The 25,275-nt window shown below is 39.1% G+C and overlaps 1 protein-coding gene across 3 annotated transcripts in view; it reads left to right on the forward strand.

Moving 5' to 3' along the window:
• The first annotated feature begins 2,073 nt into the window (after positions 1–2,073).
• The window catches only part of sm (smooth), a 427,005-nt gene continuing 403,803 nt past the window's right edge, over positions 2,074–25,275 (forward strand). For all 3 annotated transcript variants that reach the window (XM_067151588.2, XM_067151590.2, XM_067151589.2), the window contains exon 1: positions 2,074–2,144. In XM_067151588.2, coding sequence (XP_067007689.1) covers positions 2,076–2,144 — 69 coding nt within the window. In that variant the 5' untranslated portion in view covers positions 2,074–2,075. The remainder of the gene's footprint in view (positions 2,145–25,275) is intronic.

The following is a 25,275-nucleotide window of genomic DNA, read 5'->3' on the forward strand; positions in this document are numbered from 1 at the left end:
ATTAGAACTACGAGTCCGTTTCACTTTACCCGCCATATTTAACAGCTGTACTCAAACAAGGGCGCACCGGAGCGTGCTGTAAAACAGCATGTTCGTACCACTGCCTCGTTGATTCGCACCAGTTCGCAATGTCGTTAGAGTTGACAGTCGATTAGTTAACATTTCACAGGAAAAAATGAAACGCAAGAAACCTTACAAGATGTTACATTTTTAACTCAGTATTAACTGATTGATGTTTGTTGTATAAAGGGGTCTAACATCTTGGTCATCGGCCCCTAATGGTACGAAATGAGACGAAATGAGGTGACAAATTATAAGTCCCAAATCCTCCACTGATCCGAATTCATAGCGTTAGGACGAAGAATGTATGGATGGTTTGATATGAATTTAAAACCATCAATGGATCCGACCCACATTTCCTCACTTGCACAGAAGCTGGCACAAAATAATAGTAGTACGGACCAAGGGACTGCTTCTATAGCACGATGCTGAATCGATTAGAATTTGCTCGTTGTCGAAACGGGTCCAAAATCCAGGTCATCGGCCCCTCATAATGGTATTTATCTAGAAATGTAGAACCATGGTACTTGCCATGTTGCGGTACTAATCAAGAGTAGCGTAGACTCGCGGTATTCCACACATTATGGTACTACTCACAGGTAATGAAATTCGCACATGTATTACAGACCTAATGTGTTTCGCACATTGCGGCGATCTTGACAGGCAACGCAAACCTATGGTGATCATCACCTAAGTGTACTAACCACAAGGACTCGGTACTATTCCGTGGTGTTCCTCATATAGTGGGTACTAATCGTAGGCAAGCCAGAGCCATTGTTCCTTCACCCCATGGTGTCGCTCATATAGTGCTACTAATCACAGGTGCTGTAAAAGCCGTCGAGCCCTCGTTTGCTACTAATCACAAACCCGTTCGGTACCCAATATAGTGGTACTACGCGCAAGTAAAGGCGACTCATGGTGTTTCCCGCGTTGTGGTACTGATCTCAAGGAGTTTCATGGTTCTAATTTGATCATCCCTTGGTAGCCCCTTTTCGTCGCCTCTTACGAAAGGCAGAGGATACCGTGGGTTCATTCTTCGTCTGCATCTCCCACCAACAGAGGGTAGATAAACAGAAAAAAAAGGAGAAAAATGCAGTGATCCGTCACTTCGAAGAATGAAGTAACGGACAAAGAGAGGCAAGGGGCACGAAGGGCATGAAAATGAAAGACTCCCTAGGCCTCGGATTCTCTAGTACCGCCGGGGTCGGAAAAGAACAAGAGTTGACCAAGGGTGGCGTGACAGAATAGATGAAAGTGAGGAGCCTGGCACAAGTAAGTGAAATCAATGCCAGATCTCAGCTAAGGGATTCGTGGTCGCCATCCCACTCTCCCAAGTTCGGAGTCCCTTGGGCCCCTGTTAGTCGCCTCTTACGACAGGCAGGGGAGACCGTGTGTGTATTCTTCATCTGCGTCCCCCACCCGCAGGGGTTCAGTATTAACTGACTATTTGTTAATATATATTTAACATGTGTTTATGAAACCGGGCCTATATATATCTCTATTGTAACATGTTGGTATTAAGTGTTTATCAGTGGAGACCGGCCTTAACAGCGGCTAAATGTATATCAAAATGTCAGTACTGAATCTTTCCAACATGATAATTAATAAAGGCTAACATTTTGGTTATTAATATAAGGATAATATTTCATTTACTCTCTCTGGTTTACTACTTTTTGCTTCGTGAAATTCTGCCATTCATAGTATGTATATATTCTGTACAATTGAATTGCATATTCATTTATTTTATTTTACCTACGGGCTAAGAAGGAGTGTTCTGTTTAGCTCGTTGCAATATATGAATACTGTAAAATATTTACTTCATGCAGATAATGTTTCAATTTTTAAAACTATGGATAACTGAATTGCTGTCAGAAAAAATCCTGGAATCACTTTGTTTCTAATTTCTTGTGTAAACTCTTACCTAGGGTTCTTATGCTTTCTCTCTGAAGCCGGATGACGCCTTCTAGATTATGAAGCTCTCAGTAATCACCCATCACTCCGAATCCAGTTTCAATATGGCGTTCAACGGTGAAGGTCCTATTACTAAGCGTCAGCGAACTGATAGCGAATCCGGCCAACACAGGGTAAGATATTGTAGATCTGTATTGTGAAATTATGGTAGGATGTGTGACACTGTTTTTTTTCTTCCTGGAATGTACGGCTTAAAGACGGGTTGTTGCTATTGATCGCGTAATTTTTTGCGACGCCATGTAACCCCCGGTAGAAAATATCGGCGCCATTTGTTGCGAAGGATTGTTTGCTTATAGGGAAATGTTTCATGACTCGATGTCCGGACGTTTTATTGTATCCTTATTCCGTTATGTCTTTCAGTCAAGTGTTCGATAAATTTGTGGGTTGGAATTAATTTCCTCGCAGAACTCTGCTTAAAGTCTCGTGGAACTCTTCGTGAATTCGTAAATGAGGTTGATTTTTTCCGGCACGCATTTTGCGTAGTATTAGCAAGTTCAGACAGGTTTTTTTTATTAGTCTTATGTCTAGTTGCAACTATATGATAAGTTTTTGATCTGTTTGTGGCGTTCTTCCATATAAATGTAGACCTGTTCCGTGGCGTGCATGTGCCGGATTAAGTGCTATCAAGCGTTACGTTGGTGAGCGATTGCAGGGTATGCACGAAACAACTAAGAACGTGACAGGAACGATAAATAGAACGGTACTTGTGGTCCATGTATGGTTGGGTTTGTTTGAATAGGCAACGAGAGGCACATTCAGGGATATGAACTAAATTTCATGTTTTGAGATCTTTATCTGGGTTTGATTACCGATTCAGTTCACCGTTCAGTTGTGGCTGTTGTAGACCCTGCGCGGGCTACACAGGTGAGAAAAAACGTTAAGTGGAAGTTGTAGTGGCGTAGATGAGTCATGTTATTCTTGCCAGGGACGCACCAACAGGCCTGTAGAAATATTCTAACATTGTGTAGAAGGCACTGAAGTATCAGGAGAGATTCATCTTTTGTGCTTGCCAGGGACCTGCTCCTAGAAGTATTCTTCCTACATTGAAAAAATTAAAACTGACTGTTAAATGCAACTCTCTTGTGTGTTGCCATTGGCTTGGTCAGTTTATCTGCAATAGAGCTCGCCTTGTGCGAAATTAACAAAATCGCGAAATTTGAAAATGTCGTGGCATGTGCTGCATGTATGTGACATTAATATAACTTGCTAAAAACAGGAGTGAAATTTGTAGTTTTTTTTAGCCAGACCAATGGTCTTACCACTAGCTGGTTATGTGAACGAATCTGATCCACGAAATGTCACTATAATATTTGTCCCAAATGGAAGATAATTGCTTTTACTCAAAGTCTAAAATCTGAGGTAAATTACTAGAGAAATATGTATACGTACTTATGGGTTGTAGAGAGGGCTCCATTATGTTGCATTTTGCTGCTCATGCTGTCTTTCGTTTCTTGAGGTCCAGGGCTGGCATCAACGAATAGGAGTGCTATGTCTGTGAATTCTCATTATCTTTGTCCATATGACTACCGTGGGCAGTTCGAACAGCAAAATAGGATGATCCCCGGACCAATAAATATATTACTTTTTTTGTTGAAAGGAAAATAGCATTATCCCTGGACCAATAAATATATCATTTAATGAATAATGAATGAGTTAGGGCACAAAACGAATGAGCAACTTGAAAGAATAGACACCTAATTCTGAAAACTTCAGTGAGCAAAGACAAACAAAACGCATACGGGAGCGCTGTGACGTATCAGAAAAAATAGTTGTAAGGTAGTAAAGTATGTATCCATATTATTCTCTACAAGTGAAATATTTCATATTTCTTAATTTACTGCAGATTTTACACTTTGAACAAAAGCAATTATTGTCTTCCATTTGGTACAAATATTAGTGTCATTTCATGGATTCAATTCATTCACGTAACCAACATTTCTATTCTATCTGACCTCCCCTGGTCAACTCTTGTTTATTTCAGACCCAGGCGGTATTAGACCATTTGAGGCCTACTGAGTCGTTCATTTTCTCTCCCTTCATGGCCCTTTTCTTTGTTTGGTCTGTACCTCTTTTTTTGAAGTGTCGGACCCCCTTTTCTTCCCGTTTGATTAGTGTTATATAGGAGACTAGCTTACGTACCCGTGGTTTTCCTAACTGAAGTCAACATAGGTTATTACAAAAACGTCGGGAATGCAGCGATTAAAAGCAATGTTATAATATAAAGTATTCGATCAAATGAAAAATCCACATTCCTCTGCCATTATTCGTTACATATATATAGGGCTCATTCCAGTCAGTTCCCTCAGCGTAGGGATTAAATAGCTCAAATTCTATGATGAACCAGTGTGTTCAGAAAATTTATGAACCAGAGGAATGGCATGCTAAAGAAGAAAGTTATCAAACTCCCCAGCTACTTCCCACCAATATTCTGGCAGGCTGTTCCATTCGGTATGACTGGGCGAGTTGTGAGTTTGCATTCGGGAGAGAGTGGGTTCGAACGCCACTGTCGGCAGCCCTGAAGATGGTATTTTGTGGTTTCCCATTTTCGCACCAAGTAAAAGCTAGGTAAAACTTCCATACCCGGTGTGCGTGAGTGAGGTTAGACATCCAACATGGCGTGACACGTAACACTCGGGAGGCTTGCCAACTTCCGTATTCTTAGTGACAAGACCAGAGCTTGGCCTGGATTTGCAAAGATAGGTTAGAGCTGCTAAATTGCATTTTTTTTTTTCTTGCCATGTGGGCAGTATGTGCCGCTGCCATAGTTAAGAGCCTCTCAAAGGGAGTGTGGCCCTCGAAGGGGGGCCACTGTCCTCATGACAGCTTGGCCTGGATTTGCGAAGATTGGTTACAGCGAGTTAGATATTCATGGTTCTCTTACTTTTAGCGAATATGGCAGCTCTGTACTTGCACACGATGCGATCTCTCGGAGACATTAGAAAGCTTGTCCGGCGAATAGGAACACAGCACATGGTCGCTATCATCTCATTTACAGTGTGTCAGTTTTAATTCTTCTATATAAGAATACTTTTTGGGGCGGGATGGTGGGTTTCTGGCAAGCATGAAGGAAGGATCTCTCCTTTCTGCCACTTAAGGTATCGTTGCACATCATTATGATTCTTATCATCCCTAATTCTGCACACCGGGTACGGAAGCGGTACCAAAAGCTGGGACTATACCTTAATTAACCGTTAAAAGCACATGCACCAAATTTTAGAACTCGTACACATGCGTGGGGTCTTTAACACCCCAGCATTTGAAGCATATTTCAAAACATATAATAGTGATTTGGATTTCTGTAATTGAAATAAAACAACTCTTTTTGGCTAATCTTCTATCACTACTTTATTATACAATTGATTAATGAACATCAGTACGAAGCATAATTTGATATACATACTTTTCCAGATGGATATTTTTAAGTTTACACTAATTACAGAAAAAAAAATCTGCTAAATTCTTTGAGATAATCTGTTTTGTTTATGTTTAGCAATAGGAGTAATAAATCATGAAAACTGTAAATTTTCAATACACACTTATTCGAGAAAATGTTTTGAAATAACAGCACAAAATGTGGATTGTAAAATTCGTTCAACACAGAGGAAATAGTGAGTCATACAAGGAATGGAGTGCAAAATATGTTTGCAAATGTCTAACATATGTGCTAACGGCAAATCGTCATCTCCGCCACCTTCCATACGTAATTCGTCACTTTCACCCTCCTGTTCAGTTTGAGTCATGCTCGCTTTCATTTAAATTATCCTCCTACTGTCGCTGAAGTTACTGCCAGGAGAATTTTCATCACTGTCAACGGAATCAAGTAAACATCTTATTCTGTCTTCTTCCGTGGTGAAATTATCTATTTTCGGGTGGGATAAGTTTCTCCCTGTGGGAAACTCTAAATGAAAATGAAACTTGTACAATATTCCTAACACAGCTGTGTTGAAACCAATAAGGGTATATGTCTCGACAATACACTGAAACAAAGAAGGTACGCAAGCACACACGTGGGGTGTATTTCACCCAGTCCAACTTTGAAGGTGTACCTTCCTTGACGACTCCGTGGGAACTGCCTGCACTTTGCTGAGAGTTGGTGGGGGAGATGCTAGGGAGGTTCCTGAGAGAAGACACAGCTGAAAAACAAATTGCACACTGCGTCAAAGTATCTAACTCAGCTGGGATTTCACCCCGGCGCATGTGTTTGAGGGTTAAGGTCAAGGGCGCATCCTTCACACTCCTAGCCCTTTACTATCCTATCAACGCCATAAGATCTGTGTTGGTGCGATGTGAAGCAAATAATTTAAAAAATACTCGGTGCATAGCAGTAATCCTATGTATCGGAGATGAGTGGCAACAGAAGACACAAAGCACATCACAACAAACAATGGTCAATGTAGGTAATGTTATTATCAATTTTAAGAGCTTTCTCTATTGTAGGCTGTTGTAAATACTTCGTTTATACTCTTTGGATTTGTCATCTCTATGAACTGTTGATTAACCCCTCAGCGTCGCAGCCGTTTAAAGAGCTTCCTATCCCGCGGCCGGATGAGATTTCAACTACGCGCGACTGAAATACATTGATTCACTTAAAGCGTTACTACTAGTATAAGAGTGGCCCGATATTCACGAAATTTGGAATTCCTTATGGTAGAACTATGTACATGAAGATAATTACATAATTGTTTCACATTTCCTTAGTAATTTAGTTCCGTGTGATAGAGTTCGAAGCACTCTTCGAGACAGAGACCCAAGGCACACTCCTGGCAGCAGTACACCGATGTCTTCTTTTCACCGTGTTTTGAACACGCGATACAACGTCTTTGAGGTTTGGATTTCTCACTCTTGGGTGCTAATTTCCTGATAAAACGTATTTCCTGCAACCTTGGAACTGTATTATCTGATGCGCGCCGGCCTTGAATATTTCGTTTCCCGCCCGAGAAGCGTATTTTGTACTACGTAAACAAACCTTCCATCAGCTGAAACTGATAACTGCTCAATGTTTGTCCCTGTGACTTGTCTAAATATTATTGGAGAATCTAGGAATCATAATTCACTGTTGAAAGCTTCCCCTTGACCTGTATGCGTATCTATAGCCTCCTTCACGAAATTTCCAAGTACTGGTTCCTCCTCATCGTCACTCTCATCATTTACCACTGCTACATCATCTATTTCATTATCACTACTGCTAATACTGCCACTACTACTTCCGATTAAACTTTCATTTGAATTATACAATATTTCAAGCACGCTACACTCAGCAGGAGCTAGCCTTTGAGCGCGGTGCGTCACACAAGATGATGAGGCTGCAGCGGGACCGAAAGCGGCAGGACGAAACTGAATGAGGGGAATAACATTTATGACGAATCAAAACAACTCGATACATATTTCAGATTAAAAGGACGATACATCGTCTTTCAAACGAGATATATACCATGCACAACTGCTTCTCGTGTCGTATGACAGAAAGCAGCACTAACTGATGCCTATACAGAGTACTCGTAGAGAGTTACGAAAAGACTACAAGCTGAGAAATAAAGACAAATATAATAAATAAACCGCACTCTTAATACAAAATTAGAGCAAAGAAAATCACACGAAAAGACAAACTTCTCAGATCATCATTTATTTTATTCTGTGGGAAAGAATGAAGCAAACGGACTATTAAAAAAGCAGGGATTGGTGCTCCGACATAATTGTCATATACTTATCCTTGCAAAAGCAGCTACACTTTAACGATTTTCAATACTTATTTAGAACACTGATAAACCCGAAAATGTCTTCTTGGAAACAAAACAATTTGCATATCCATAACACCAAAACTCTTCGCGCTATAGCCGTAAATGCGAAACCATGTATGGGTCTATACCACGTATAGAGGTCGGCGGCTACGGAAGAAAAGGGGGTCTATACCACGTATAGAGGTCGGCGCTGAGGGGTTAAGAGTTCCTAGGAGTAAGCATTCATCGGGTAATATGCTAATAATATGGTTGTTCTTGTTTTTCTTTATAAACATTGCAGAAGGTGAATTTCAATATAGTTTTCATGAGAGAAAGTAAAGCAGGTTTTCATATTAATATGTAGTCAGATAAGAAATTTCTAACATTTGGTGACCCCCGACGTGATCAGAGACGTATATAAATTACTGTGAATATTCCTGTCCAAGGCGAGAGAGGAATATATGTTGTGAGTAATCGTGAGATTTGTGAATAATTATTCCTATCCAAGAAGAGAAGGAAGCAACATGGAACGGCTAAAGAAAGGTAGGACGCCTATTAGGCAATGTGTAACGAAGTTTCAATGTATTAAAGAGTTTCTTGTAACAGAAATTACCTCGCAGAATCGTGACTTGTTGCAGTCAAATTTTAACCGTTTAGAAAGTTTAATGGAGGAACTTCATGAAATTGACGTGAAAATAATGGATCATTTATTAGACAGTCATGCGGAGGATGTTATTTTAGCTGAAAGAGAAAGTACTGAGAAATATAGTGATGAATTTGAGGTTATTAAGGTTCAAGTAAACAATTCACTTCTGCTCGCAGGAAAGATTAGTCCACCTAGCGAGATGTTCGGAAATGAGATAGGCAATCATAACATTAAAAGAAGGTCCTTTAAGTTACCCAAAATTGAACTGAAGACATTTAATGGAGATCTTAAGGAATGGTTAGGGTTTTGGTCTCAGTTCCGAAAGATACACGAAGATGGTACTTTGCACAACAGTGACAAGTTTCAGTATTTATTACAGGCAATGAAACCTGGCACAGAACCAGAGGCAATTGTTCTTAGTTACCCTCAAACAGCAGAAAATTATCCAAAAGTCATTGAAGCGTTAAAAGAACGATTCGGTAGGGATGACTTTCTGATGCAAGTCTATGTAAGAGAACTGTTGAAACTAGTAATTTCAAATGCTACTCAAAATGATAAACTTCCCTTTTCAACTTCATCAATTAAATTAGAATCGCATTTACGGTCACTCAGTACCGTAAACCTGACCGGCACAGATCCAGGTACATGGTTATTTCCCTTGGTTGAGTCGAGTTTACCAGAAGAAACGTTACGGGCATGGCAGAGAAGTCCATTTTCTAAACGGAGTGTAAATGAGATGGAACCTAGGATGTCTCGACTTGATTGTTTAATGGAGTTTGTCAAGAGTGAAGTCCGAAATGAGCAGCAAATACTGTTAGCACAGTCAGGTTTCGGTAGTACAGACTGAAAGGAAGGGATCTTTTTCAAAAGTAGATAGGAAGCACATTAAAGATAATATGAGTATACCTACAGTGGCTGTACTTAGCAATACTTCAGAAGACTTATGTATCTTCTGTAAAAAGCCCCATGATAGCGAGAAGTGTTTCAAAACAACAAACATGACAGTTGAGGAAAGATCGAAGGTTAGAGAAAAAAAAGTTGTTTCACGTGCTTGCGACCTAATCATTTGTCAAAGAACTGTAAATTAAATATTAGGTGCTTGGTTTGTTGTAAGAAGCATGCCACGGTTGTGTCCTGATCTTTTGCGGAATGAACACATGAAATTGCTCAATGAACAGTTCCTCCATGAGATGGCTAAGATGGAAAGAAAGTACCGTGAAGATCTGCGCATTAGGAACGAAGCCATGGATAATGCAGCCCGCGAACTTGGTAAGGCCATCGAACGTTTAGAGACAGCCTCTGTGGTTGCTAAAAAGGAAAGGGAAGAGGCTTGAGATACAATTGAAGACTGTGAAGGAAACCGTGGAGACTTACTAATGAAAACAAGGAACTGTCGGAACGCTTGCAAGCCGTAACAGAAGTGGCTGAGCGTGACAAACAGATGTTAACTGAACGTCTGGCACCGTTGGCTGTGAGGAAGAAGAGGTTGGAAGACTGTTCAGCTAATGCAGAGAACTTGAAAGATGTCATGAAGATCTTACACGCTGAGAAAGACTTCCAAGAGAAAGAAAAGCTGAAACATCAAAATGATGTTCTAAATGAACAATTGAAATCACTGTCCAAAGAAAATGAGTCTGTCTTGAAGGATAGTGAGAGTATTAAGAAGAATAACAGTGAACTGAAGCAGTTGATTCAGAACATTGAAAAATCAAATGAAGCATTATTGAAGGACAATTCCAGACTTGAGGGAGAGAAACATAAACTTAGTGAAGTTTTTGCTGGAGTTTGTAAAGTGCGAGATGCTCTCGTCATTGAGAACAGTAAATACAAGTCTGACCGAAATAAGCTTAATGAATGTGTGGATTCGGTTGTGCTAAAGAAGAATATCATTATACAAGAACATAACATCCTGAAGTCGGAGAATTGTAAATTGACTGTATGTTTAGAATTTATCAGCAGAGAGAAACATATCCTTGCTGAAGAAAACAATTTCTTGAAATCTGAGAAACAGAAGTTGAATATCTTGAGGCTGTAGTTACTGGGAAAAATGCCTTATACGAGGAGAAGGAGAAACTTGCAAGTATAACAGAAATATTAAATACAGAGAAGAATGTCATTTTCAATGAAAATGTGTTTAAAGGAGAAATTAAATCAGGACTTGCAAGCTGTTAGCATTGAAACTAGTGCTCTGCGTTCAGAAATCAAAGATGCTGAACGACATTTGCAGAGTATAGTACAACAGACTACAGTTGTTTTACAACAGATTGGGTCCACCGTGCTGCAGGATACGAAAAATGATTCGTCAACTTCTTATTCCTTGTCTGCAGCAATCACAGTTCTGGATGAGAACTTGGAGAAAATAATATCTCTCTCTAAAGGAAACGAAAATTCAGTAAGCGTGACTGAGTCTTCCAGTGACAGTCAAGGAAAAGATGGTCTGGATCGCACTCCTGAGACAGTCGCGGAATTACCTCCGCCACCGGAGGAGATTGAAGGGACCTTAGAAGGTCGTGGGAAAGAAGAGGTGGCCAGATTATACTCAGAGTTGGAACATTTAAACGTCATTTCGAACCTTGAAAACCACAGCGAGAAACAAGACTGAAAATATGAAGCTCAGGGAAGAAATTAAAAGCTTCAGTCGAGAGAGCAGAATGTGGTGAGAGGTAAAGATAAATTGTCCTGCGTTAATAGTGCTGTCAACCAAAAACAAGGCGAGGAACTGACAACCATTCAGGAAGAGGTAGAGACTGTTACAGGCATGTTAGCAAATGGTGGACTGAGAAGTGAGGAGGGTCTAAGGGATGAATTAGATTGTTGTAGGAAACAGATCATTGAAAAGAATACTGCCCTTAATCTTTTGAAAGAAGAACTCAGTTTTTTTTCTTGGGCATCAGAGCGGACCATGTAGTGCTAGCGGGGGAGGAGAAATTTCATCCGTTCGTGCAGAGCTGGTCCGAACCACTGAACTTATCGCATCAAAGACTGCAGAGTTGGAATTCAGGAAGAGCGAGTGGGAAAAGGCGAAGGCAATGTTGGATGAAGCTGAAAAATTGAAGAGCTCCGGAGGGAGCTCTGAGCCTTTAATAGAAGAAATGAGGTCCCTATAGAAGAGTACAGTAAGTTGTACCCATAAATGTTGGAGAATTAAATTTTAGGCCTTCCCCATAACTACCATTTCACTCAGCAGGAATAAAATTATTTGGTAGAAATATAGTAAATGGCACGCAAGGATTATTACATAAAAAATGATCGCGGAAGAGAGATGTGTTAAATATGGTTGCAAGGGACCATCCCACCTGCCCTCAGAGTACATTCGCTTTAAAACCAAAAATACTGTTTTAGACGCCATAATCCATTGCTTATAACGGTGATTGGTTCACGTATGGAAGAGGATGGCGCCGTTGATACCTAGGATGAGGCCGAGATGTTACCAAGCTTTGCAGAAGAAAAAATTATGATGTGTCATGGCGTTGCATGGTAATGATCAATCAATCAATACTAATCTGCATTTAGGGCAGTCGCCCAGGTGGGAGATTCCCTATCTGTTGTTTTCCTAGCCTTTTCCTAAATGATTTCAAAGAAATTGGAAATTTATTGAACGTCTCCCTTGGTAAGTTATTCCAATCCCTAACTCCCGTTCCTATAAATGAACATTTGCCCCAGTTTGTCTTCTTGAATTCCAACTTTATCTTCATATTGTGATCTTTCCTACTATTATAAACGCCACTCAAACTTATTCGTCTACTAATGTCATTCCACGCCTCTCTTCGCTGACAGGCTGAACTCGATCATTGATCTACGGGGGGTATTAACTGTACTATCAGACAGGTAAACATGAGCTGCAAAATTGTATTTTTGTATTATCACGAACAAGCCATCAGTATTTTGAACTTCCACTGGGCGTTCGTAATCATATAACATGGGTTTGCCACTCGTTGATGTGGAATGCGATTAGGATTTGTGACGTCATGCGATTCCATGCTAATCCAGACACTGCTTGTGCACGACAGTATGTGATATTCCGGGTAAACATTTAAATTCCTATGCAATTATGCTGAGAGTGATAGTCATTTGAATGAAGCGTCTAATTTCAAAACCGGACAAATGCACTCTTCGTGAAAAGAATAGATGCTATTGTCCAACCTTCTGCGTACCACGAAGTGTTCTCGAATTATTGAACTGTCAGTTATAGGAAAGGACTGGACCGTTTATGATAGGTAAACTTGATGTAAGAATGTGATGAAATCTACTGAATCCCTTCCCTTAAAAATATCACACTGCAGAGATTTGTAGTCATGAAGACTAGGGGAACAATATTCATATAATGGGAGAGCAATATTAGAGAACTGATGTCTGAGTGGAGGGCACAATCACTAAAAAGAAAAAAAAATAAGCATTGTGATCAATCCTCTTGTATACCTGCCAACTTTTGCAGTTTTACTGATGGACAGTGTCATTTTACGACTTCGCGGATAAAAATTTGAAACCTTAACATTCGACAATCGCTCAATTTCTGTACAATTGATTTTTTGCGGGATCGGAGCACGCTCGGTCTTGGTCGAAGGAAAGTCCACGATAGTCGATAACTAATTCTTTGATATGATAGATATTTTTAACCGTGTGATTGTCGTTGTTGCATACCTGCCAACTTTCCAGATTTAGGCCGGAGACTCCCGATTTTCGACTGTCTTCCCGCCTCCCGATTATTATTTCTCCCAAATTTAGCTTTTTTTTTTTTTTTTTTTTTGAATTTCGCCATTTCAGCTTTGTACACCAGTGGCTGGAAGTCCATCGCTCATTGGCCACTTTCAGATAAAATATCTACTCGCTACATTTGGAGTCTTTTAAAAAAAGTAATTAGTGACAGAATTTAAAAGATAGCGACTGGTGACTATTCTAGAGATTTTGGGAGCCATTTGGAGGCGAATTTTAATTTATTAATTAGCATTGCGGTTAGCATAAGCACGTGGGCGCGTGATATTATACCGTAGTACTCCTGTGTTGCGCAAGACGTATTGAATAAGTAGTTTTCCCCAATTGCTTCTCCTGATGTTGGGTTTTGTAAAGTTGGCAGGTATGTTATTGGAATTGAATTTAAAGCCAGGATAACAGTTCTTCCGTGTGAATCCTCTTTGGTGTGAATCTTAAGTGTCGGCAGGGCCTGCTCCGAAAATTCTTTGTTCTGCTCCGTCCGCTTGTTGTGATTTAACCTCTATCCTTTGACCATGTGTGTGTTGTTCTTTGTTCACGAAGTTGGCGTTCTTCGAAAGTTTTGCCCTTTTAAGGTTATGATATATTTTCATGAAGTGTTCGAGTTTTTGTGTTATAACTTCATGCTTCGCTGTTTCCTGTATTCGTTGGACTAATTACATTCGTTCCAGTGACTGGGTATACTGCTATTGGCAAAGCCCATTTAATTATAATAAAGAAGAATTAGTCTTTCCACGTGTATGTATGCTTTTTACCATGTGTATATTCATTGTTCACGAGGTTGGCGTCGTGTTCATTTCATGGTTTGACTTTTTGTGCTTTGACATGTTTTAATGAAGTGTTTGCCTTGTTTGTTATAATTTTGTATGACATTCAGTGATCCAGGTTCATTTTGATTTTCAGTATGTATTGAGACATTTGTTCTCATTTTCATATGCTACATTCCTATTGCAGATTATGAATAAATCCAATGAGAAGCAGTACTTCCAGACATTTAAAGAATCATTCTGTTGATTTTCCATGCATACTAAAAGGGGGGAAAATATGCCTTTTGCCTGGTATGTGTGTGATATTGTACAGGGTGGAAGAAACTATTTAAGTGGTGATGAGTTAGCTATTGGCATTGAGACTTCGAACATAGCGGATGATCTCCAGGATACAGATAAATCCCTTTTCATCAGTGAGAAACTACTTTTTTATTGCCTGTGACTACATCAAGTTTCCACTCAAGGATGATTATTTTTAAGCATGCTCAAGTTGCTAGGTTAGACAGCATAGAAGATGCACAGTTTTCTTCCATTTGTTTTTTCTTGGAAAAGTTTCCTATCATGTTATGCAAGGAAGAGAATGAAACCACAGATGAGGTGATGAATGAGTTTGAGGCAGTTCACAGCTCTTCGGGCAGATGACACTTTGGCTGCAAAACAAGATACTGCAAGTGATTCCAGTTGGTCACAAATATCAAGAATTCGTGGGGGTGATGGACTTGTTAAGTATAACCGATATTCTAGAGTAATACTCTCTATTCTCGCCATACACCATAGCAATGCAGCTAAGATGGCGCTAACTGCTGCTGTTGTGTGAAACGCCTCTCCAGTAAATCTGTCACTTAGCAATATTAACAGCGAACAAGTGCCATTTGCAACATTTTCAGTGTAACTAATCTGTCATTGACCTGAAGCATCTTTCAGTATGTCCGCTAAAGAAGCTATTCGTCGTGTAGCGTCTATTGAAGATTTTACGAAGGACTTCCAAGGCAGCTTGGAACACGTCGCAAGCTGCACCCGCCGCGCGCAAGAGCTGCAGCGGCTGAAGGCTTAGTTCTCCCAGTTCCAAGAAAGGGTGTCTAGTGAGCTGAAAGACATAACAAAAATCTGGAATATACTGAACAGCGCCTCGAACAACAGGCTGAACTGCTTGATGAAGCTGAACAATACAACCGGTGGAACTTTTTAGTGCTGCATGGTATTCCAGAGGAGCCGGCAGAGAACGTTTACGGTAAAGTTATCGGCACGATGAAGGGCAAGTTAAATGTAGATATAACTGTCTGATATAGATCGTTGCCATTGATTCGGGGTGCTCAGGTTGTTGCTACGGGTAAGCGCCCTATAAAGTTCATGCGTTGTGACCGGAACAGAGTTTGGAGGGCTAAGCGGCTGTTAAAAGGAACTGGCCTTCTACTGACAGAATCCCTGACAGGTAAGAGAGAAACTATTTTAAACAGGGCACGTGATCACTTCGGGCTCTGACGGGTGTGGACACAGGAGGGCCGCGTTATTTTGAAAGAATATGGACAGAAAATGTTTGTTAGCAGCATGGCACAATTAATAAGCCTTATGTGAGCGACGAGATTGACTGGGTAAATGAGTGATATAATAGCGTATGTTTGTGTATGTGAAAGTTATAGTGTGTGCGAGAGTGATTGTGTAAATATTTCTGGAGGTGCTTATGAAACAATTAGGGTGAGTTGTTTGAATTTTTCTGTTGACAATGGCTAACCTAAATGAGTCGATTATTTATACCGAACACCATGTCTGTGATGTCATTGAACCTGTCCCTCTTCATTGTCGACCGCCTTCACCCTTGCCTTCCCCTTCACTAGCTGTGGCAGGAGGCATTCTTAAGGAAAGGTTAGCTCCCCACCAACAATATTTTCAGTGTTGTCACATCAATGCAAAATCGCTTCTTTGTCACTTTGACGAAATACATGCTCTATGAATAGTAACTTGCATTGTATTTGTGTAACAGACATGGTTACACCAGTCACTCAAATCTGATCTTGTTAAACTGAATAACATGACGTTACATCACCTAGATCGTTTAAATTGTGCAGGGGGCAGTTGCGCTATATATTGCCGTAACGACTTAAAAAGTAAGATAATTTTCCTAAGATTCCATTTCGGCCTGAATTCATGTTTGTTGAACTCTTGGTTAATAATAAAAAACTACTGATCGGTGTGGTATACAAGGCGCCGGACAGACGACACACATCTGGCGTGGAAGTGGCATTATCGAAGTTAACTCCGCTGTACGAAAAAATCATTCTTGGGGACTTCAATACTAATCTCCTAGTTACAAGTAACAAATCAACGTAGCCTACTTACAAAACTTGTTCCATGGCATGGATTACTGTATACCGACACTAGATGAGACTAACCACGTTCACATACTAAACCACATGTCTCACACTGATCAACCTTATAATAAACAATCCGCAGAAAGTGGTAAAACATGGACAGCTTGCTGTGCCAGGTATTTCGATCCACGGTCTCGTATACTTACGTTACTTTCTCAAGGTACCAAAGTACAAAACCAGCTGCGTAATGCAAAGGGACTTCAAGCATTTTAATACTGAGATGATATGAAATGAAGTGTATCAACTGCCGTGGAATGGCATTCTACTGACTAATGACATTGATGATAAGGTTGACAGACTGAACTCTTTAATATTAGGACTGTACGACAAACACGCTCCAAAGAAGCAAATTAGTTTCTCATCCTTTGTCTCCTTAGCTAACAAATGAAATCAGGTCGGTCATGGCAAATAGTGATGCATGGTACAGGCGATTTAGGTGAACTGAAAGCACTAGTGATTTCGAAAATTACCGTTTTCTTCGAAATCAAGTTAAGCAATAAATTTGCAACAGCAAGTATAAATATATTCAAGAGATAACGGACGAAGTTCAGCACTAATAAGGAAAAAATTTGCATCAGTTGGGTATAGGTCGCAGCCTGACCAAGCAGGCACCCAGTCTACCACTTGATCTAAATTCTCATTTTACGAAAGCAGCACACTAATAGTGATATTACTAACAATGACTATGATAACTATCCTAATAATGATAATAATAATCTACCAGTTGATGACCTGATGACGATATTAACGCCATAAATGCTCATTCCCGAGTAAATCAGGTATAATTCACATTCGGAAAAGTTCGTGCGAACGATGTGAAGCGTGTAATTTACTCCCTTACGTCAGATGCTCCTAGTAATGACAGCATTTTCTTTCATAAAAATTATTATTGGTGCTGCAATATTACCTATTCTGACGCATATATTTAATCACTGCCTCGTACAGGGAGTATTTCCAACTGTGTGGAAGTACGATATCGTCATTCCCATTCCTAATAAGAATTCTCTTAGATTACCATAAGATTATTGCCCTATATCCATTCTCCCGCCCCTTCCCGAAGTACTAGAACTCTTGGTACCATACATGAACTAGTCCTCACTTAACTACTCACTGCTTGACCCTTACCAATCTGGTTTCAAGAAAGGACACAGCACAATGACTGCCTTACTGAAAGTAACTGATATCTGACACGCAATGGACATTCGACAAGTGACTGTGCTGGTTCTACTTGTTTTTGTAGTGCCTTTGATACTGTTGTTCCTAAACTGTTACTATCAAAATTGGATTCATTAAATTTCAGAAAGACGGCAATAAACTTTTTCAGTTCGTACCAAAAAAATCGCAGTCAGTGTGTCAAAGTAAATAATAGCAGACCTGAGTGGCTTAACAAACCCCTCGATGTCCCCCAAGGGTCTGTACTTGGACCATTGCTGTTTTCCTACACGATGTTGCCATATTGATTACACATTGCAAGTATCATCTTTATGCTGATCTGCAGATCGACTACCACTCAAGTACTGATAAAATTCAGAATGCTGTACAACAAATTAATGCAGATTTAAGTCTCATTAGTAATTTTGCATTGAGTAACAATCTCAAAATTAATCCTCTTAACCCTTTCCCACCGAATATCTGACTCAGTCGGGCGAAACCTAGAGTAATAATTTGCTTGTCAGGTATAGTTGTGGAGTACCTTCACTAAATAATTTATTCTGTAAAAACCACCTAAGATATCACTTTCAAATTTTGTAACAATGGAAAATACACTATAGTTATTCTAAAATGATACAATGAGATCACCTAATTACACGCAAGACCCCCCCCCCCCCTGTTCAGAATGATACACCAGAGAGCATCCAATATGGTGCATAATGTTAAATTGCTTGTTCTTGAAGTCAGTCTAAATTGCTGGACATGGGGCCCTTATTTTCTTGGTAATACAGAGAACGCAGGAATTCATCCTGAATCTCCCAATTTATTTCATTTTCGGGATCAGTCGGATGAAGATATTTAGATAGCAAATCGTGCTTCCTCTTGGATGTACAAACTGTAAACAATTTTTGACTGAATGGGATTGGAAGATAAATTGACATTAGTTAGAATAGGCTATTATGTACTTAAGTAGAGGCTCATAGTCCGAAACGGAATTAACTGAAGAATTAAAATTGATAATGTTTTTTACAAGTAGGCCTAATATTTTAAAAGGAGCCGGTATGGTACCTGAATGAACATTTACTGTCCTGTGCCGTATTTTGATTTCTCAGATTCATATCCTGTCCCAAATGCTTCCCATACCATTTCCATACCTACAGCTTCAAACTCACTACCGTGCCATTGCATTTGTCAACATATTGATCTGATTTGTAACAAATATCCTCCGCATTCAACTGGTTATGAGCAGCCATGTTGCTGCAATGTGTTTACATTCAGTCAGCTGTCTGTTCTATCTATGAAACCGTGTAAGAGAACGCTTTATTTTAGGATTCTGTGCATGCCAGTAGTGTCTAGGAAGCGTAGGCGATTCACTGGTTCCAAAAAGTTATATGTTTAGCAGACAGATGGCACAGGAAGTCGGTTTGAAAGTCGAGTACGCTTTACTACGCAACCCGCAGGAGACAGTGCGACTCCAGTTCGCTTTACTACGCACTCCGCGGGAAAGAGTTAAAACGCAAGCAATAATCATGGGTACTTCGAAAAACTTGCGTCTTTAATCAGTACGAAATTCCTCTTGTAGCACTAAGCAATACCGTTATTCCATAGTGTGAAACAGTTATGAATCTTGGTGTGACTATAAGCGAAACATTGAACTGGTCGCAACATGTGACGAAAGTGTGCCAAAAGATATATCAAAGCCTGCATCCCCTGAAGGGGCTTAAATATATTTCCTTGGTCCCTGAAAATAAAGCTCATTCAATCACTTTTGTTTCCAATTCTCTAATACTGTGATACAGTTTTTATTGATATCAATAACGAGCAAGGCATTAGACTGCAACGTGCCCAAAGTGCATGCATCAGGTATGCGTACGACCATGTGCACACGTATCCCCATACTCTAGACAATTATCTTGATTACAATTGAATGACAGACGTAGACTCCATGCAACTACTTTGGTGCATCATGTGCTTTCTGAAAACACTCCTCCTTACCTATCCTTACCTCTCTGTGAAAAGGTAGGTTTAGTCCTTTCAAACCAAAATCTCCAAAATAAGCTACTTCCCATCAAACACACTTCCTCACTCTTACATGCTTTGTTAGGACTAAACTTACCTTTTCACTAAAAAAAAAAATTCTTTGCTTCACCAAACTATTAATACAATTTGATTTCTTATACCCTCAACCCTTTACAGAACACCTTTTAGTGATATTAACAGAGTTCTTATGGAACTTTATAACTATAAATGTTTACTGTCACACTTTCCCTCCCTCCCGCACCGTAGTTTGAGGAGGAGGCTAATTTATCTCCTCACAAAGGATTAACTATAGGCTGGCTCTAACTTTGAAATCCACTTGGTACTGATGATATCGTTTCTCTTTATATTGTTCTAAGAATTGAACTCTTTTCTCGCTACCCGCCACAACCAATAACTTATAAACTTGACACACCGCTTCAACCCTCTCCTCCATTAATCTCACATCATCTGTAACACCAGTAACATATATCAGTCATTTCAATGCTACCATACAAACTATTTAACACTATTACAATTAAAAATAAATGAAATTACGTTTTCTCTCCAGCTCATCTTTGTTAACCAATTTCAACATTAATAAAAGGGTAAGTGTTTTTATACACTTAGATTTCTCTTTGAACTCTCCTTCCATTCAAATTCGTTCTTTAACACGTAATTCTCCTATTGTTACAGACTTCAAACCTAATTTCCCCTTCGACTATATACGAGAGACTACAATCGCTCCTTCCAGCTAACATTTAACAGAGCTGCTTACCATCAAGCATTCTTTTTCACACTTGCTTTTAGAAGACTACAGTTTTATCTCTTCGCACAAGAGTTACAACGGTCTACCCCACTTGTTCTAAGCAGCAGAAACGTCTCTTTACAAATTTTTTAAAATTGTGTTAAAACGCCACTCGGAGTTATTAACAATATTCTTCTTCATTATCCTGATGCTTGATCTGTTCAAAACCCGATAATTTACTCCAACACCCTCAACCATCACAAGGCCCCGCTTTACTTGTTCCAGCGTAACAATTTTATTATGAACTTCACTTGAAGTGAGCAACGGTATTGTCTCTTTACTTGCTTTAATATGTTTTAATACTCGATTTGGAATTAACATTTTTTTCTTTTATCATTATTCTAACACCCTCAACCTCCACAGGGCGTCACTTTACAAGGTTTAACGTAACATTTACGTTCTTATAAAATTACCAGCATACAATTTGTTACCAATTTAAAAAAAAGGACATTCAAGAAAGTGTATAAATTTACGACTGTTTTTTAAGACTTTATTAATTCTTCATTTTAAGAATATCATAACTATTGTTAACCATTTGCTCACCGTCTGAAGCACATTTCCAACATCATCCTCACTTTCATATGTAATTTTAATACAATCAGGTACCTGATTAATAAATAAATTTTAATATTTGACTTCATTGACATACCACTTAGTAGAGCAGCTCTCCTTCTTTCTGTCAATTCTTCCCAGCCCAAACTTTGCAACATTTTTGTAACGCTACTCTTTTGTCGGAAATCACCCAGAACAAATCGAGCTGCTTTTCTTTGGATTTTTTCCAATTCTTGAATCAGGTAACCCTGGTGAGGGTCCCATACACTGGAACCATACTCTAGTTGGGGTCTTGCCAGAGACTTATATGCCCTTTCCTTTACATCCTTACTACTACCCCTAAACACCCTCATAACCATGTGCGCAGAGATCTGTACTCTTTATTTACAATCCCATTTATGTGATTACCCCGATGATCATTCCTTCATACTTACAATGATCCCCAAAAGGTGCTTTCACCCCATCAACGCAGTGATTAAAACTGAAAGGGCTTTTCCTATTTGTGAAACTCACAACCTGACATTTAACCCCGTTTTATCAACATACCATTGCCTGCTGTCCATCTCACATTTTCGAGGTCACGTTGCAGTTGCTCACAATCTTGTAACTTATTTATTACTCTATAGAAAATATCATCTGCAAAAGGCCTTACCTCTGATTCCACTCCTTTACTCATATCATTTATATATGAGAAAACATAAAGGTCTGATAATACTGCCTTGGAGGAATTCCCCTCTTAATTATTACAGGATCAGATAAAGCTTCACCTACTCTAATTCTCTGAGATCTATTTTCTAGAAATATAGCAACCCATTCAGTCACTCTTTTGTCTAGTCCAATTGCGCTCATTTGCTATATCTTGCTGGAATCCTACAAGTTAAGCTTTAGTGGAATAACCTTTCCTAAAACTGAACTGCCTTCTATCGAACCAGTTATTAATTTCACAAAAATTTCTAATATAATCAGAAAGAATGCCTTCCCAATGCTTACATACAATGCATGTCAAACTTACTGGCCTGTAATTTTCAGCTTTATGTCTATCACCCTTTTCTTTATACATGGGGCTACTATAGCAACTCTCCATTCATCTGGTATAGCTCCTCCGACCAAACAATAATCTTCATTGGTTAATTCCAGTGCCTCGGGGGCTGGGTGTTTGTGATGTCCCAAACATCCCTGCAACTCACACACAACACTATCCTCCACCAAAATAACTAGCAGTTACCTGCACATTGCAGGTGCCGCCCACCCTCATCGGAGGGTCTGCCTTACAAGGCCTGCACCCGGCTAGAAATAGCCACACGGAATTATTATTATCCCAACCCATTGTCTTTAGTATATCCCCAGAAATCTTATCAATTCCAGCCGCTTTTCTAGTTTTTCGACTTTTGTAACTTATTGTAGATGTCATTATCATGTGAATTTTAATAATTCTTCAGCCTTAACCTCCTCTATCTGGACATTGTCATTGTAACCAACAATCTTTACATACTGCTGACTGAATGCTTCTGCCTTTCGAAGATCCTCACATACACATTCCCCTTGTTCATTAATTATTCCTGAAATGTCCTTATTGGAACCTGTTTCTGCCTTAAAATACCTATACATACCCTTCCATTTTTCACTAAAATTTGTATGACTGCCAATTATGCTTGCCATCATGTTATCCTTAGCTGCCTTCTTTACTAGATTCAATTTTCTAGTAAGTTCCTTCAATTTCTCCTTACTTCCACAGCCATTTCTATTTCTTTCCAGTCTGCACCCCCTTAGTCTCTTTTTTCTCTATTATGAGGGTCTTTACCATTCCTTACTACCCTTAAAGGTACAAACCTGTTTTCGCATTCCTCAACAATTTCTTTAAACCCATCCCAGAGTCTGTTTACATTTTTATTACAGTTTTCCACCAATCAGTTACTTTTTAGAAACTGCCTCATGCCTGCTTTATCATGCATGTCCAATGAATCTTTGGAGTCTATTTCTATTTTGAAGACCAGGAGTTCTGGTTTCTCTTATGACAAAACAGTTTCTCACGTCGATGAATATTGTATGTTCACAACAGCCTTGTAATCAAAACAGACTTTCAACCTATTAGGTCGTGTTCCATATGTGTAGTACGTACTGAAGAGATGTTAAGTACAGTACTCTACAGTGTGATGGTAGTAGTACCAGACCTGTAGCTTAGATCCTTTCCGACAGAAGATGGCAACAGACGCAAAATCGGGAGGTTGTGGGGTCGGATGCCACTGGTGTCCGGTTGGCCATTTTTGTTCTGTACTTAACATCTCTTTCGTACGTACTAAATGTATGGAACACGGCCTAATAGGTTGGAAATCTGTTTCTCTTTGCCGGAAGCTAAAAAGGTCACAAATATGATTTTAAAGTCGAACTAGCGTGTGATTTGCAGTGCTACGTTAAACAAGTTTTATTGTATAAAGCCTTTTTCAATTATTGCATATCTGCTTAATTTATCAAGGAAGTCCTGTCATGTATGCTTGAAAGTAATATTCACCGTGCCTGCTGCTGTTTAACACGTATTTCTTCTTGATTATGTTCATCTATAAATCATTGGCCTATGATGTAAGTAGATAGGATTTCATTGAAGTATCTTGTTTAAAGCATGAATTATTATATTTTGTAGCCCAGAAGTATTATTTTCATCAAGCCTGGGTATTATATGTGACAAAGCCCTCAGCATAACATCTCAGTGGTCGAAGGGAATTTCATCACATACTTGGCTACCCACCGGTCGACAACGTTCCCTTTCGACTAGTATGCTCCTCAACACATCCAACAACAAAGAGCCACACCTATCACAAACTCTTCCCACAAATACAACATCAAAAAAGATGGTCTAATGACGTGTACACAAACTTCAATATCGCCTACGGCACCAGCATTCTAATATCTCAAAAAGAACCAGGCCATCCGAAAATTCTTCAAAATTTATAAGCATATAAATGAAAATCAATACTTACTAATTTCAAGAGCCACAGACTATTACCAATGCTCAAATTTCCTCAAGTTTTTAACAACATACCATTTGACAATTAAATGGAATGTGCTTTCTGATTTTTATCTTTATTGTAATATCTTTTAATATCAAGAACCTACCATCTATGGCATAATCATCAAATGTAATCCATTTTACAAGACATAGTTTTTAACAGTATTCAAGTCATTTCCAATCAGGTACCTGATCTATTCCTAAGGTAAAAAAATATGGCTGATGCCTACTATTGATAGACAAAACATGTACCATCCAATGTATTAATTTTGTTAACAATTTTGATAAGGACAAGTCCTAAAGATTGTATTGTATTGAATAGGTGGATGAACAATAAAAACATACTTGTGTTATTTAATAAAAACTTACTAGTGTTATTTAAGCCTGGGTATGTCGAAAATTGTTAGATTTTTTGTCGTGCGTGAGTTCGACTGATAGCCCTTTTCAAAAGTTAGCAGGTTTGACTTTGTTGAATTCAATCATTAGACCACAGCTGCTCTTCACATAGCCACAGCTGAAATGGAGTTTGTCAGAGTAGTTAACTTTTATAACAGGTCACATGCTTGACTTTTTTTCAAAACTGGACAAGTCCAGATTGTTTCTGTATAAATGATCCTCTTCCGTATCAAAAAGATAAACTGCAACCCTAAAATAATTACCAAACATAAACCGAAGTACAACAGTATGATGTAAAGAATTGTTATGTATCCCTAACAATTTCTTTGTGATTACTTCTAATCTGTTTAGATGGATTTATCCTGTTTTGAAAATAGATGCCTCAAATAAACAGTATATATGTTTTAATTTGGAACACCCAATGACTTTATAATAAATATGTATTGTATGACTGGCACATATCTAGGTTACGTTAGCTAGGTGGTCGGTAAAAGTGGCAGGGCCAATGAGCCTGTTAAAGAGGTCCTAGGACGAACACTGAACTATTAAAAACACATTACCTATCTGCTATTGACTGATTCCAGAGAATAGTCCTCCCAAGTAGGAAAAATAAAAGTTTAAGATAAAACTCAGCAATTCGCTTTTATTTTAGGTAAAACATGACATTTTATTCACATTATGGTATATATTAATTTCTTGATGTCTTTCAGTTTTTTGTGTGCTTAATTGAACATTTACATGTAGAGTCTTAATTCATTTGGTATTTGTCAGCAGTTTTAGGAATACGCGTTTATTATGATGAAAAGTTACGAAGATAATTATTAGTAAATAGTAATTCTAATGCTCTTTCTCTTCGCAGTAAGGTACTTAGGTTAACGTGTATATGGGGTGTAATAAAGAAACGAATTCATTGCTGCAGGCCGCGTAAATACGCAACGAAAGAGGTGTAAAAGTTTCTGTAGGCAAAAAATTTGAATGAAACTTAGTATGCAAAGTCAGTGCTGCACTGCCTTCCGAGCTGCTATCCCATTCGTTTAAAATTTCAGATGGAGTCATACGAAGCTGATAAAAAAAAGTCGCGTATTTACGGTGTTCTTGTAAGCAGGC

The sequence above is a fragment of the Anabrus simplex genome, chromosome 7 (genome assembly GCF_040414725.1).
Source record: "Anabrus simplex isolate iqAnaSimp1 chromosome 7, ASM4041472v1, whole genome shotgun sequence".
Taxonomy (NCBI): domain Eukaryota; kingdom Metazoa; phylum Arthropoda; class Insecta; order Orthoptera; family Tettigoniidae; genus Anabrus; species Anabrus simplex.